Raw genomic sequence first — 15,981 nt, forward strand, 5'->3', positions numbered from 1 at the left:
CATACAATATGCGAATAAGTAACACTTCATAGGTGCAATGCACAATACAACATGAGATGGCATGTGACAACATGATGCGACCATATGCAAGTGAAAAGGTTCTATCTAGCAACAAAGTTAACCATTAGGTGATTAGATCATGGTAAACAGCAGCTTTAAAATACACAAATGGCCTAACCAAGTATGCTACTGTGTTCTACTAGTTAAGGGGATCAACTTTGATGTTTACATTATCCACAGAAGAGTTACCAATTTTAAACTAGAGACTAAACAAGTTCATACGTTTGAATTTCAAATCTGGAACAGATTTGAAATTTGACACCTCAAAATGTGATTCTAATTGCACAATTAAATTCCTTGCATTTTTCTGATTCCAAAACATATATGGTTTGCCCAAATAGGACATAGCATGCATTTTCTAGGAATTAAACAAGACAAAACAATTTCTGAAATTTTACAACAAAGGAAAACACGCAGAGAACTAAAACTACGCGGGCGCAGCTAGCCTGTGTGGCTGACAGCGGGCCCGGACAAGCTAACGAGGCGGGGTGCACTGAGCTGGCTGCCGCGGTCTCTGACCAGCGGGTCCCACCTGTCAGACGTGGCCAAAGAGTAAAAAGGTGGGGTTTTTACCCTACGCCCACGAAAGATCGAACCCGGGTTGGTTTGACCGAGCGAACGGACGAGCGAGGTGGCCAGGCAGGCTGCGATTCGGATCTTACAAGATACAGGGCGCAAGCCCTCTTAACCCATTCCAAGCGGGCGGCCTGGGAGCACGCGCGGCGGCCACAGTGAGCATGGACGCCGGCGACCAAGCTAGCGGCGGAGGGACACTCTAACTCGGAAAAACGGAAGCGCGCGGAAACGACTAGCCTAGGTGGCAGGAAGGCCACCACAGTGTCCTTAAGGAGACGACGGCGCGGCGACGAGACGAAGCTCGGCGGCGGCACGGCGGGGCGTGCGGGCGGTGCTACGACGCTAGGGTGCATGAAAAACGGCGTGGAAAGAGGCAGGAGGAAGAGAAACTCACCCCGATGACGTGCGAGGAAGCTGACGAGGAATAGCCGAGCGGTTTCGCCAGAATTTGGCCGGAGACGAGCGGCGGCCGGAATTGGGGAAGACGACCTAGGCGTCGGTCTAGATGTCCGCGCTCCAATTCCTTGCACCCACGCGTAGAGGAAGGAGAGGCGCGCTTGACGACGCGGTTGGCTTGCCGCTGTTTGGCCGGAGACGGTGGCGCGTCGGCGACGAGCTCGCGGCCGAAGACGGGCGACGGCGCCGCGCGGAGAGAGAGGGAGTTGGGCTAGGGTTTTGCTGGCCTAGGGTTAGCAGGAGGGGCGCGGAGCAGCTTATAAAGGCGGCGTGGAGGCGTGGGTGTCGCTGTCGAAGGGGACGTGGCCGGGGGGCTCACCGGTCGGGAGGGAGAAAAGGTGAGGAGGAAGACAGGCGTGTGAGAGGTGGCGTATTTCGCAGAATGCGCTTTCGCTGCGGGGAAACGGCACACGGGCGCTGCGCGAAGGAAACTAGGCCGCGGGCGCTGGCAGGCCGCGCGCGCGAGGAGAGAAACTGGGCCGCGCTGCTGGGCTACGCGGCGCACGGGGAAGGCGGTCCGAGGCAGCTGGGCTGGCTCGGGCCAAGTGAGCAGGTAAGGTTTTCTTTTCCCTTTTCTTTTTCTATTTTTGCAAATAGTTTTTGGATTCAAATTTCAAACAACTTTTGAATAGCTAAGAAGTAGGAGAAAACAAATATGGTACTAGTATTTGGAAAATATTCAAATGGGGTCAAAGGTTTAAAACAAAACCCATTTGAATCTCATTTGAAAAATAGAGGGAAAAGAATTCAAACTCAAAGGAGGGTGATTCATATTTGAATCTTCTAGCCAAATTACACAACAAGCATTCAAACCACAATTTGAGATGCAAGTTTAAAACTCATGTGACACAAATAATAGACATGGCATGGCATGGATGCAAATGTAATTGTCATGCAGCATTTAAATAAATTACAAACAGGTCCAAACAAGGGCTTAAATGTAAAAGTTGCTCTCGGGCTATTACAACCGCGATCACCGCGGTCGCCACGGTTGCCGCGGTTGGAGGAGCGGGAGTGGTTGTTGTTGCTGTGGTGAGTCGTGCTGTTACCGGACGACTGAAACTCCATGGTCGAGCTGAGTTGCTCAATGCGAGTTTCATGGCTCAACAAGTATGAGTAAAAATCATTGAGCGTGACAGGCTCTGCACGTGTGGTTATAGAGGATACAAGGGATTCATACTCAGGTCCGAGTCCAGCGAGCATGTATCCGATGACCTCTTCCTCGTTGAGCACCTTGCCGATCGATGCCATCGTGTCAGCGAGTGCCTTCATCTTGTGGAAGAAGTCGGTCACTGACATGTTCTTCTTCTTCAGGTTGGACAGCTGGTAGCGGATCTGAGCCATCCGAGCGCTGTTCTGAGACGAGAACATGGCAAGTAGAGCAACCCAGACCTCAGCGGAAGGACTCCCTCCGACATTGAGGAGAGGAGGACGCTGAGGACAGTTTTGTCCTGCTGGAACCAACGCATGTAGGCCGGATTGACAATGCGCCGAGCAGCATCGCCGCTCGTGCCCTCGGTGATCATGTCGTCTGGGGCGGCGATGGTGCCGTCGAGGTGGCCGAAGAGGTTCGGCCCGCAAAGAGCTGCTTCAACCTGCGCGCGCCAGAGCAGAAAGTTGTCGCGGTTCAGCCGGACGCTGATGAGACCGCCGAGCGTCGACAACATGGTAGCCCCGACAGGAGACGAGATCGCTCCGACTAGCTCAGAACTGGAGAGCGCAGCAGACGACATGGTGTAGATTGGATCAGGCTCTGATACCAAGTGAAAAGATTTGGTTTTGGCGTGGGGAACATCCCTGCCCGTGCTTTGTATTTATACAACAAGAGTTAGGGTTTATAAAGAGATTACAAAGGGGTTAGGATCTCAACAGAACAGGCTAACAACCCTGTGCCTGCCGGATAAGCACTAGTAGTTAGTATCTACGGTATTTTACAGTATTTGGTTCTGATCGCAAACTGCAAAGCCAAGCCCACTAGTTTTCACTTCATTTCTAACCAGGCATGCCAATTTGGCTCTGCTGCAGCGGCAACGTTTTTCTAGCTCATGTGTCACGGCCTGAGGCCGTTGGAGCGTCTCAGAGTTTAGTCCCACCTCGCTTATGGGAGGAGGCTGCGACCAGCTTATAAGAGAAAACCTTACCCTCCCATTAGTCCGGGCTTTTGGGATGTGAAGAGCAACGGTGATCTCTTATGGGTTTGGGCCGTATGTACCCAAACGTCGGCCTTCGGCCATGGCGTGCCCAAGGAACGTAACATCATGCTCGCTAGATTGGTTAAGGATGTTAGTTATTTTGTACCGGATTTACCAATCTCAGATTTGCCGTGAGTCAATTTTAAAAAGTTTGATTAAATTTATAGAAAAATATATTAATCTTTACAAAATTAACATGTATACTACAAAAATGTGTCATGCGAATTTATATAACTAGAACACCTTATATTTAAAAGAAAAACGGAAGAAGCAATTGGTGTTTTTTTTTGTAGTACAAAGAAGGCAGTCTAGAAGTAAGAGCGAATTTTGTCCAGTCAGATTAAAGCCCAACCTGACCCAATTATACCTTTGGATTTAACAGGCTTTCCAGACTGTCGATCGAGAATTTTGGGCCGACATGCATACCAAGAGTGAAAATAAAAGGTGGACACAAACACGAAAAACACTTTGAAGCCTACGGATCATCTCGTGTTAGTGTTAGCTCATGGGACGAGAGCTCTTAGCGGGCAATATCCTGCCACCACTAACTACGTTGTTCAACATCTAAAAAAAACTACATTCTTCAAATGGTGGTGCTTGCTTCCTGACTGCATGCGTGTAGAGTGGAGTTATGCTATTGTCGTTTGCAGACACTTGGCCACTTTCACTGAAATGCAAATTAAATTTTCCTTCCGTTCAACAAAAGATGTCTGAAGTTTGTTAAAATTTGGATGTATCTAGGCATGACTCGGTATATAAATGCATTCAAATTTAGTTAAAGTTGAAACATCTTTTGTTGGACGGAGGAAGTAGTTTATTTTTAAAATTTTAAAGTAGATCACAAAAAAATGTATATCTAAAAAAATAATGTTCATAAGTATCAAAATAAGGAGGAATAAATATTCACGAATAACAAAATAAATGTTCATGTGTTTCGGTAAAGTTTTTGTGACTTTGAAAACATTCATGCACTTCAAACAAATTGTTCATGTGTATGAGAAATTTTTCTTTGTTGCATGTGTTCTCCACAAAAAAAACTATAAAGAAAGAACAAAAGGTAGAAGGAAAATGTAAAACCAAAAAACTAAATATTCTTGAAATTTATAAGTGAACGAGATGAGGACAGCGGGATATTCCTGCATAGGTCCGTCCCTATGTGTGAGCGTGTCCCCTCGCAATAGTGCGTTCGCAGTCTTATGTTCTCGGTTCTCACCTATTGGTTTCTTTGACTCATGTGACTTTCTTAAAAACCTACTCCGTATGTCGTTTGACAAATTTGTAGATTAACCTTTCACGATTTCATGATGCCAATGATGATGCCAATTGGTGTAACTTTCAATTTACCTAGAATCTTTGTTGCCATTTCAGTTTTTCGATCGGTTGAACTGTCTTTATCGAATAAATAAAGGTAATCAATGTTTTCGAAAAAGAAAAAACAACTGTTCTGAATTGGAGATGCATCAGGTAAGATTAAGAACAACATTCTCTTTGAAAAAACAGAACTGGCTTAAGATACAACATTTACTCCTCGATTTCTCAACCCACGCAAAAAAGAAGAAGAAAAGTAAACACATCTGTCTTGATTCACCAACAATTAACAGAGTCAATGACCAATTGAAATACCCATAGGCGATGCACGCATCCACGCATGACCCAACCAAACAATACGATCAATCTCAAATGTGTAACAATCGAACACGCACGCACGCACGCACCCACTTACGAACGAAGTAATTAAATCAACACTCAGAACAACATCCCTCTAGACATTACACATGCACATACATCAATCAATAATATATCTACTGAAACCTTTAATCCGTGTCAGCCGTCGCCGCCTGATCAGGTGCAGCAGACATTGTGGCCACCGCCGTGGGCTCGACGATCCTGAACGGCTCCCAGTGCGGCACGGCGTCGCTGAAGAACCGTCCCACGACGTACGCCTCGAGGACGGCGATGGCGTCCGGGTGCTTGATGCATCGGGGCGTCTTGTACTGGTTCACGGAGGAGCCCGCGGACACGCAGAGGTCCATGAGCGCGTCGAAGGCGCCCGGGGACACGACCCGGATCTCCAGCGGGCCGACGGACCGGTCGCGGCTCCGGCACCGCCGGTAGACCGCGTCCAGCCCGGCCTCCACGGACGCGCAGCACGCGGCCATGGCCCCCGCGAATCGGGAAGCCTCTTCCTCTTCTTCTTCTTCGTCGACGGCGGGGGCGGCGTCAAGGGGATTAGGGGTGAGCTCCCAGAAGAGGACGTAGTGGCCCGGGATGGAGGAGGCGTCGGCGTAGGCGGTGTACTCGGAGAGGAGGCGGCGGAGGGGCGCGAGGAGCGGCTTGGCGGCGGTGACGGCGCGGAGGAGGTCGTCCTCGGTGGTCTTGTCCGTGTCCACGCTCAGGACCACGTTGCGGCGCTGCACGAACCGGAACTGCGGCGCCGCGTTGTGGAAGCCCGAGACTTGCAGGATGTCGCCCACACGGTACCGGTACAGCCCTGCAACACGCGCCACCAGTAGCCCATTAATCAATATGTTTTTTAGCAGCCCATTAATCAATAAAGGAAATGTTGGGCCAAGGAAGAGGTTACTTAGCAGGCCGTGCGAGTCCTGTGAGAGCCATGCGTAATAGTAGTACCGAAATGAATTAAGGGCTCGCATCCAATCAAGGCCGACATTTCATTTTCTCGCAGGCCTAGCCCTCGGGTTTTTCACTCTTTTATTCTCTTGGGACTGAGATTTACGGCTAACTGCGAGCTTCCTTTTTTTTTTGAGGGAACTTCCATTTATTTATCAGAAAGGGTTTCTGATCAAATGTTAGGATAATTTTTGAAAAGGTTATGTACTGAATCTATGTAATTCAAATGCAAGTATAGTAGTAGGCGGAGCTCTCTCTCTTCAGGGTATACTTGCATTTGAATTGTTGCTTAAGTTTAACCATTTGGGACTATTCAACTGTTGCTTAAGTTTAAAAACCTCAAGAAAACATACTGATATTTCGTGAAAAAACCATTTACTACTGGGCACTAGCAAATACGGTTACCGACGGTAGCCGACAATTTTCTTTGGTAACTAAATCCAGGTGAGTAGATACATCAAGAATGTTTGTAGCTAAAGTTTGATGATAAATACTGCTTACGTTCCGGAATGTTTGTACACTTGAGTTTTCCTAAGTCAAACTTTTTCAATTTTGATTTAGTTTGTACAGAAAAGACAAACATATAAATACCAATTAGGAGTGTTATGAAATATATTTTCATATTGCATTTGTTTGGTGTTATATATGTTGATATCTCTTTTATATATACTCGATCAAAGTTAACAAAGTTGATTTAAGATAACAGAGTACTACTATACAAGCTTGATTCGATTAACAGCAGACAGCAAATAGTTGGTACGATTCTGTCTTTACGTGTTCCTTGATTGCAAATAGTGAACCAAAGGGATGATAAACATACACATATATACTCTATCGCGAATTGTGAACAAAACTGGCTCTCCCAGGAAACTCTACTCACTGATCATAAATATATGACTCACCTTACTTTAAGCCTCTTCATTTATTGAGGATAAACCATTTAAATCAACCAAATTGTTAGGGACAGATCTGGGGTCATACAAGTTCCAATAGGAGACACCTTGACTTTGTGACCCACTTCCATACTCTGGCTATCCATTTGATTCAGTGTCTTAAACAACTTTCAATGTCAATAAAATAATTTATGGTATCCTGAATCAATCAACTCTGATGTCATGTTCGGTTTATTTATGCAGATGCAAATTAATGTGAAGTGATGCCTCGCTAACGAAAAGTGTGGTCAAACTTGGTGGGGGTGCCACCGACCTTACACTATATTTACCTATATGGAGTAGTATGTTGTTTGTAATAGCAAATAGTACTCTGTTTTTCTATACGCTATTCTTTCTTAAAGTTTAATCAAATTTACAGAAAAATACATTCATATCTACAATATGAAATAAACACACTAGTATAATTTAATAACTAAATCAATGACAAGAATTTTGGATCGAACGAAGTAAAACTAATTCACAATCGGGAATGCACGAAAATCTTCTATAAAATTTCGTCAAACTTTAAAAAGTTTGACTTAAAACAAAGTTAGAACTTATTGAAAAAAACACGTGTGTTTCTTACGCTCACAAGTTACATTGTCTTGACATATATCAAACAATTGTTGTTGGGCTCGATAACACATGCAAAGTTGAAAGCTGTTTTTAAGGGAAGGGAATTACAGGACTTTTAACTTGGCAGACATGTTCAGTTTCATCCATTAACTTGCAAACTTGAAATACGGGACCTTATATTTGGCAGGTTTGTTCATTTTAGTCCAAATCTACGATTTCGGGTTTAATTTGGCCACCATGGCGGCTAACCAATCCCAGCCGTAGATTTCTGAATCTGACGGTACAGGTGTTGGACAATCAGCGAGTTAATTGGGAAGGAGCCAGACGACCAAAGAAGTCAAACACAGAAGAAGACAAGCAGACGTGGCAATAATAATAAAATGCAAGGACAACACACATACCTGCGAAGGTGGTGACGACGAGCTCGTAGTAGCAGCCGAGCCGGACGCCGACGAGCCCGACCATCTCCCCCTCCCGGACCTCCTCCCCATCCTTCTCCACCTCAATAAACTCATAGTAACACATATTAGGCAGCAGCGTGTACGCCACGTCCTCGGGCCGGTCCAGCGGCCGGAGATTAATCCCAAAGAAGCACTCGGACGACGCGTACATCGTCGACACCAGCGGCAGGCCACCCCCGTAGAACTCGAGCATCGGCACGTACTGCGCCATGGACCCCGTCACCACGACGTCGATGTACTTGCACCTGGGCCACAGCCGCCTCACGATGCCCCTCCACGAGGAACCCGAGCACTCGGCCTCGATGGCGTCCGCGAGCGCCGGGTCCGGCATGGCCACGACCTTGGACACGCCCTCGAGGCACGCCGGGTCGTGCACCCGGGACGCGCTCTGGCCGGCGCGGATGTCGGCGCAGAGCGCGCGCCAGTGGGCCTCGAGGAACTTGATGGCGCGGAGGAACGCCGAGGCGAAGACGGCCCCGGCCCGGAGCACCTCGCCCCGGCGGGAAAGCCCGCAGAGCAGCTGCGCGTACATGCTCTGCTGGCTGTCCGGGCAGAGGATGGCCTCGTCGGGGCTCGTGTAGCGCGTGTAAGGGCTGTCGGGGCGGTTCCTGAAGTGGCGGCTCTTGTAGTAGCTTGTCAGCACGGGGCGTGCCACGAGCCCCGAGGGCGTCGTGATCTCCGGCTTCACGAACAGTAGGTACATGCCCCGGCCTTGGTCCAGCCCGGGCACGTGGGCGTTCATGAGGGGCACCAGGAGGCTGTACATGAATGTCTTGCGGTCCAGCTCCTCCTCCGTGGCCGGCATCAGCTTCGGCTGCCCGCCCGACGTGCCGGAGCTCGTCAGGAGCTCCGTGATGGGCGCGGCGCAGATGAGGCTGGAAGGGGCCCCGTTGGCGATGCGCTCGATGTACGGCTTCACGTCCTCGTACTCCACCACGGGCACGCGCTCCCTGAAGAAGGCCGCGCCGCGCTCGGCATCGGCATCGGCATCGGCGTCGACGCCGAGGAAGCCGCGGAGGTAGTCGGTGCGGGAGTTCCTGGCGAGGATCTCCCTAAGGACGCGCCGCTGGACGGCACCGGCGTGGGTGGTCAGGTCCTCGATGAGCTTCATGCAAGCCGGCCCGTCCTGCGGGTCGCAGGCCGGGATCATAGACGGCGGCAGAGACATTGGCATCTCCGGCTCAGTAGGAGACGTGGACGTCGCTGTCGGCATTGCTAGATCCATGCATGCATAAGCCTGTGCCAGGATATGGAGAGGGGGCGCTTGTGCAGCTACTGTATTTATGGCAGGAGCTGGTGACCTTCTAGCTCTTGGTCTCACGATAGAGCTCTGCGTGGAATGAGTTTTGTTGTCTGGTCACTTCGTGAGTTCGTGAACTTGTAATTTTTATCTGTGGTGGTGCAACAAATTTATGGGGAACAGAGCACAAGGGCAGGCAGTGTGCAAGTTATATGTGTGAAGAGAAGGACCTACAACATGTGGCCATGTCTTGGAGCTTGTGATGAGATGCAGGTATTATGGGTCAAAGGTTCATACTATATATAGTTGCCCCCACCTTAGCTTCAATCGATCACTTGTCTCTTTTATGTTCCTCTACTTGCGTATACTCCTTATGTCCCTTAGCTGTCATTTTACTCATTTCAGAAGTCAAATTTGCAGAATTTTGAGGACCAATTCCCTTTTTCTGCACAGCTTTTGATCTTAGTTTTGTGCATCAATTTTGTCAAATCTCTGAATACATAGCCATGAGAAAATGACAGCAAATTACTCACAGCAAAAAAAAGGGAAAATTTAGTGTTTCATGGATTGTTAAGAAAGGGTGGGTCAGTCGTTTGATTCTATCTTCTCCCGTGATACATCGGGAACTGATCGACACATAATATAAGTATAAAATGCAAATGCTAAAATAAATGCTGCATCTGAGCTTGCACCTATTCAGCTTGTCTTCTGACGAACTGCAGGTTCTAAGAAGCAAAAGAAATAGTTTCTTTGATGCCCTCTCAGGTGTAATCTAATGGAGTCCATTTGATACCTTGACCGAAATTGGACTGTTAACTCATCAACCATAATCTATTGACCAGACACTGAGTTTGACTCTGGCAGAAATATTTGCAGGCAAAAAATAATCAGCATAATACCATTTCCGACCTTTCAGTGACCTGTTCCTTGGGTTACTTTAATACATTAGATATGCCTCTTCTTGTTGATGCGTTGTGGGTTCTTATCAAGAAAGCATTTTAGTACATTATTGCTAAGCTGACTTCTTGAGATATCTTAATTCAGTCAGGAATAGAATGACAAAGAACATGACAGATCGGTTACTCTTATGCTCTGGAGCTTGCAGACCTAATCATGCATGCCAACAAGTACATACATATCTCACTTCTCAATTGGAAATACTAACTTGTCAGTGGGAGGTTCAATTATATGATCCCTGCACTGTTGCATCATTTAAAAGCTCTAATCTATTTTTTTATCAGTTAAAATAGATTTCGGATGATTTAGTCGGTCAGGAGTCAGGACAGGTACAATATTCAGAGAGATCATGGGATCAGGTTTTCACCATCTGTCCATTACTTTTCTCTTTGCTGCCAAGAAGATTTGTGATTCTAGTTGACTTGATTTTCTCACGTTGTCCATCAAATAGTCACACCTAGTGTGACTTCTTAACTGAATTTACTTACTGTTTGGTCTAGCATCTCTGTACCCTCAAATGTAATATTTTGTGTTTTCGTATGTCCTATACGCTCCAAGACTGGACTTGTTCAACTTGTTACTTGTAAATAGTGCTAGCTGACTTCAACAACTTTCTGCGCATTGTGTGTTATGCAAGTTGATTTCTGTAGCTCTGCAAAAACTGCTACATAGTGCTAGCTGACTTCAGCAACTTTCTGCACATTCTTTGTTATGCAACTTGATTTTGTAGCTCCGTGAAGACACTAGATGACTTGAAAATATTTTTAACACTATGTGTTATGCAACCTTTTTTTTTGCTATCTTATTATTAGTGTAACAATGTCAATTTTATGTTAATAAATATCTTTAATAAACTAATTAGGAACCATGTTGAGAGCATTCAGCTGAACTACAATAACTGGTGACTAAGACCTGCATTGCAAAGCGGCAATAAGTGTGGTCAAAATAGAGACAACTAACTTGACATTAAACAATTGGTCTTGTCTGCCTGAAAACAAATATTCTCAAAATAGTTTGTTTAGATATTGCTTATCAATCAAATTCACACAGTAATGGGAGAGGATAAGTTTGTTGTTGTTTATCGAATATGTCAGTAGATTGGGGATCTGCTGGATTTGGTTGCTTATATTGTAATAGCACGAAAAAAATGCAAGGAAGCAGTAAAGACGTAGGTGACAAGGCTTAGTTGCAGGGGACAGAAGATCCTTGAAAAGGGCAGGAAAGGAGGAGGAAAACAAGGGGGAACGTATCAACTTGTTTTGGTGTACTAAATGCCAAAACCATGTGTTAATAATTAATACTCTTCCAAAGTCAAAACACACATTGTGCTGTATTCATATCGAAACCTGGAAAAGCAAATCTCTAACCACAAGAAAACAAAACAGTATCAGTTATAGCCGCTAGGAAGTACGTAGGAATCAATAGTAATTCTCATTAAAATGACTTGACCTGGTGCGTGATGACACACGATCAGATAGTCAATGGTGTCTGTTGGCAAGATTAACGTTTCAGATGATGTGATTTAGTGCTTTGTCACCACTTTTTATCTTGTTGCTTCAAATAAAGTCAATGCTTAGCAATTGTTTGTTTTTGTTCGCCGCTCAAGTCACAGCACAGTTGTCTCGTACTTCATATAGCTACGTCCAATTACCAAATAGTCTTCTGTCCACAAACAGGTTAGTTAGGTACTCACTATTATTGGCGAATGCCGTGATAACTATATTCTGAATTAAGAAAATTGCGAACACGTTTATTGGTTCATTGGCTCCTAAGACCGGTCTTGCATCAGTAATAAATTACATTGCAATGTGTACAAAATGATAATGTGGAACATGAATGCTTAACCTAAGCATATTTCTCCTCTGGTGACTGGTGTGTTCCTAGTTCCCGTCCATTATTCCAGAGTTCTTTCCCACTTCAAAAAGTTCTACTGCACTTAACATTCGAGTGCACATGACGTTATAATATGTAGACTTGAAATTTTGGTGCAAAAATATGACCATATGCTACCTGCGTCAAATGTACAAATAAAAGCATTAATATTTGATCACTTCTTGTACTTGTTGACTGCACCGGCCAATGGTGATGTGGTACTTATCATGGAATCTTGGTTTCAGAGATGAGCTAGCTAGCTTTCAGATTTCCAAATGCGCATATGATTTAAAATGAAGCAGGTTAATTGGTAGAACTAGAGGTTGGAACAGCCCCCGACCCCGATCTCAGGTCGTAGGGGTGCTCGAGGGGAGGCCGGGGATTGAAACCGCAGCGCCCCAGAGCTAGGGATTTGTGGAACAAAGAAGGGGACTGAGACGTAGATTTATTTAGGGATTAATTTCTTGCTTGATTCTGAATAACCAGTCCGGGGCATTATATAGCCTACGGATTACAACTGACTTGGAAAAGAAGAACTCCTAATCTTGACTAACAGATATGATAACAGTAGAGAAACCTTCCACAGGACAAAAACTCTACCATAACCAACACTGGTTTTCTAACTTATATTTAAACTTCCTAACTTATCTCGATCCAGTGCCCCTAGAGGATCTTTGGACTTGGTGCGCCGCTGGTAATGTTGGCCCCACATAACATTAACAGGGGGCTGTTGAATCATACATCATTACTCAATTTTTCTTCAGTTTTGGATTTTGGATCAAATGGTTACTGTGTGCACTTTATGTGGTATCAAAGCAAAAAATTTACATTCGGCAATGGTAGCATATGGAAATTTTCAAGTCTAAATATATTATGATAAGTTTATCAAAGTTAAAATACATAAATTATAATATTAAACAATTAGAAACAGTACTCAATGAGATAAGTCTTTCTATTTTTCTATACTCCAACATATATTTCTTACTCATTAACTACTTGATGTGAAGAAAAAGGCATAATAACTACTTTTTCAACATAAATTAATATTTTCTTATGCAATTTAAAACCTTGTGACAAGCTAAAAAAAGTATTCCTGCTTGGATGACCCATAGAGCTTCTTGCGATCATCTCACTAGCATTATGCATTAGAATAAGAACTCTTAGGAAACCACTTGGCACTTCCATCTGGTGGAGCAGCGTGAACTGTGACGTGATCCTTGACCACTGATAATAATGTTAACATCCTCCAAAGAGATGCATGGGTAGACCACACAGGACCACCACAAAATATTTTCCTAGTTTCAAGAGATATATTATGTGAAGTACAACCGCAAAGACTGTCCTGAGGACCACTTGACACTGGTGAGATCACACCATTCCCTTGCCTCCTATTGGGATGCATTTTTATGGGTACAAACCATACTCAAAGTCTGATGATCTAAAAAAGCTACTAGCAAATTAAGTACTGGCGATCTTAAATTTCAAACCTTATCTTGCGCATCTTGTGATTTCCCAGCACAAGATATCAACAGGTTTTCAAAACCTTATCTTGCACACTGGTCAGTATAGGGTTTAGTTTTGCCTGCAGCAAGTGTTGTCTCTGAATCTAATCATTTAGATAGGACAAGCACGCACAGAGACCAAAGCGCAACAGATCCAAGAAATCAAGTGGTCCTAAGACATAAAAATTGCAGTTTACAAGAGCAAAGGCACAAGGAAAGAGATGAAGAACAAACCAAGTGTGCTTTGTGAAACCCTGGATGATCACCAATCGTAGACAGGTCACATGAGCTCAAGTGCTGCCCCCCTTCGATGAGACTAATTAGTCTCACATGCCTTTAAAGTAAATTAATTCTTTGTTTCCCCTAAGTAAGAATCGGTGGTGTACTAAACTAGTTCCGGAATCCTCCATCCAAGGCGCCGCACATGGATTCTTTCATCGATCTGCCATTGATCTTGACAAGATCTGGTCTTGCAGCTAGCACATAGATACATAAAACCGTCGTGGGCACGCCGACCAAATCTTGTGCTTATGGAGTTCTTGATCGGATGCAGATAAGCATCCTCGATAAATTTTGCTACAATCCAGAAAAGAGATCAGTGATGCTTTGACTCAAAGTATTCAACTGCCTCCTTGCTAATGATGCCTTCTGGCTTGTTTTCTGTCCTCCATCCTCAGATGACACATATGTATGTTCAGGTGGGTGAGGAAGATGGGGAAGAATCACTTGACTTGAAAGCTTAGTAGTGAAGTCAAGCAGAAGCAGAGTACTTAACACCTCCTTCACATCCGACGTGGATGTGGAAAGAAACAAAACAAGCTTCCCTTATGTCCGACGTAGGTGTGGATAATAATTGCGGAAATGCGGGAAAGGAATGAGACTCGAACCTGAGACCTCAGCTCTGATACCATGTTTGCAAAATAGGAAATGGTCAAATAAGTTTTTTTTGTACTGCAGCAAGGGTTATATGCACAAGTTACATGGGCCAACACGGGCTTGGGCTAACTACAGCCTATAGACAACATATACCTACACACACACACATATTCTAGCACCAACATCAATTTGTAAATAATTCCATACAACGATGGCATTTAACGAAATACATAAATTGTTCTCAGTAAATACAATAACCAATAGAAGAATAAGTCACATTAAAACGAGACACTATTACGTCCTACAGTAAAAGAGGAGATTATTCTGGTAGAAGCATTGTCAACAATAAGAAAAGTTGAACTTAAAAGAAGCCGGTCTGCAGGACGTACAGTGTAGAGTTCATTGTTTTGTTCACCCCAAGTCCAGATTTCTGAGTCAAGCTTCCCAAGCGAATTTTCATCACTGAGAAGATAGTCGCAAAAGGCAACAACAGTTAGCATTGTTTCTGCAGGGAAAATGTGCATTATCTGGAAGATGTGTGGAGCTACAAAAAGCCTAGTTCTCTCGGTTGAAGCTACTGCAATCACAAAGTCACAATGAAATAAACCATTGAAAATATTTTTCTCAACTACAATACATGTCGATCACAATGCAATAAATCATTGAAAATAATTTTGCAACTATGACATGTCTTCTTTGGTGGTGAATCTCAAAGACTACATAGGCACAAATTTGAGAAAAAGATCACATGCCTGCAAAGCTTGTTATGTATGACTAGGTTTTTCTAAAGAGACCGAAACGAGCCAAGCAAGCACGTTAGCCTTGCCGCCATCCTTGAACCGCACGTTTGAAGACTAATATCCTCTTTGAATCAGCGAAGTCAGGAGGCCTTGGACGGTGGAGATTGATTGAAGATAAGGCAATTTTGCTGGTTCAAGATTTGCCAGCATGCAGCGGTAAAGATCTCAGAGGCACCGGATACAGGCGCCGAGGCCCGTGCAAAGCGAAATCAATCAATGAAGGATCCCTGCGGAAACCATTGATGCCCAAGCATGAAGAAAAGGTGCTAACTGGATTTACGAGCGCCACAAGGGCAAAGAAGGCATGAAGTAAGGGAATCTCTGTTGCAGTTCTTTCTGGCCACGGTTGTTGAGCCTTTCAAGCGAGAGAAGCCAGCAGAAGCCTTTGAGCTTGGGCACGCACTTGCTCTTCCAAATCCAAGAGTGAGCAACAGATCTTTGACGGGAAGAGAAACAATGGGAATAGAAATTTTTAGGAGCACAAGATCCATTCCCCAAAACACTGAGCCAAAGGTCAGAGTCATCGGTGTGATGAGCAATAGAGTCAACAATTAAGAGCATGGCATGGTATTCTTGAAACACCTGATCAGAAAGGGGCATAGTAAAAGCTCAAAGCTTCAATGGGATCATTAACCGTAGCAAACACTTGAAGGAGGATATTCTTGTTGATGGAGGAGAAGAGCCTTGAGAAGTGAAGGCGGAACCAATCCACCTCCCAAGCATCAAACCAGAAATAGATGGAGGGGCCATTCCTGGGCAAGCAGTGAGAACAATCCTTGAAGTCTGGAACGAGAGCCAGCAAATCCTTCCACCAAACTGAGCCTTTATAATCATCGACAGAAGGCATAGA

General features: G+C 44.9%; 1 protein-coding gene and 1 pseudogene across 1 annotated transcript; both read right to left on the reverse strand.

The window, feature by feature from the left end:
• Positions 1–2,193: 2,193 nt before the first annotated feature.
• LOC112269058 lies at positions 2,194–2,325 on the reverse strand (annotated as a pseudogene).
• A 2,424-nt stretch (positions 2,326–4,749) lies between these two features.
• On the reverse strand, positions 4,750–9,391 carry LOC100820934 (probable indole-3-acetic acid-amido synthetase GH3.13). The gene is made up of 2 exons (XM_003575966.4): positions 7,825–9,391; positions 4,750–5,775 (listed from the first exon to the last, which is right to left on the reverse strand). The coding sequence occupies exons 1-2, from the start codon at positions 9,107–9,109 to the stop codon at positions 5,099–5,101; spliced, it is 1,962 nt and encodes a 653-aa protein (XP_003576014.4). The 5' UTR covers positions 9,110–9,391; the 3' UTR covers positions 4,750–5,098.
• Positions 9,392–15,981: the final 6,590 nt, after the last annotated feature.

Source organism: Brachypodium distachyon, chromosome 4 (assembly GCF_000005505.3).
Source record: "Brachypodium distachyon strain Bd21 chromosome 4, Brachypodium_distachyon_v3.0, whole genome shotgun sequence".
In the NCBI taxonomy this organism is placed as follows: domain Eukaryota; kingdom Viridiplantae; phylum Streptophyta; class Magnoliopsida; order Poales; family Poaceae; genus Brachypodium; species Brachypodium distachyon.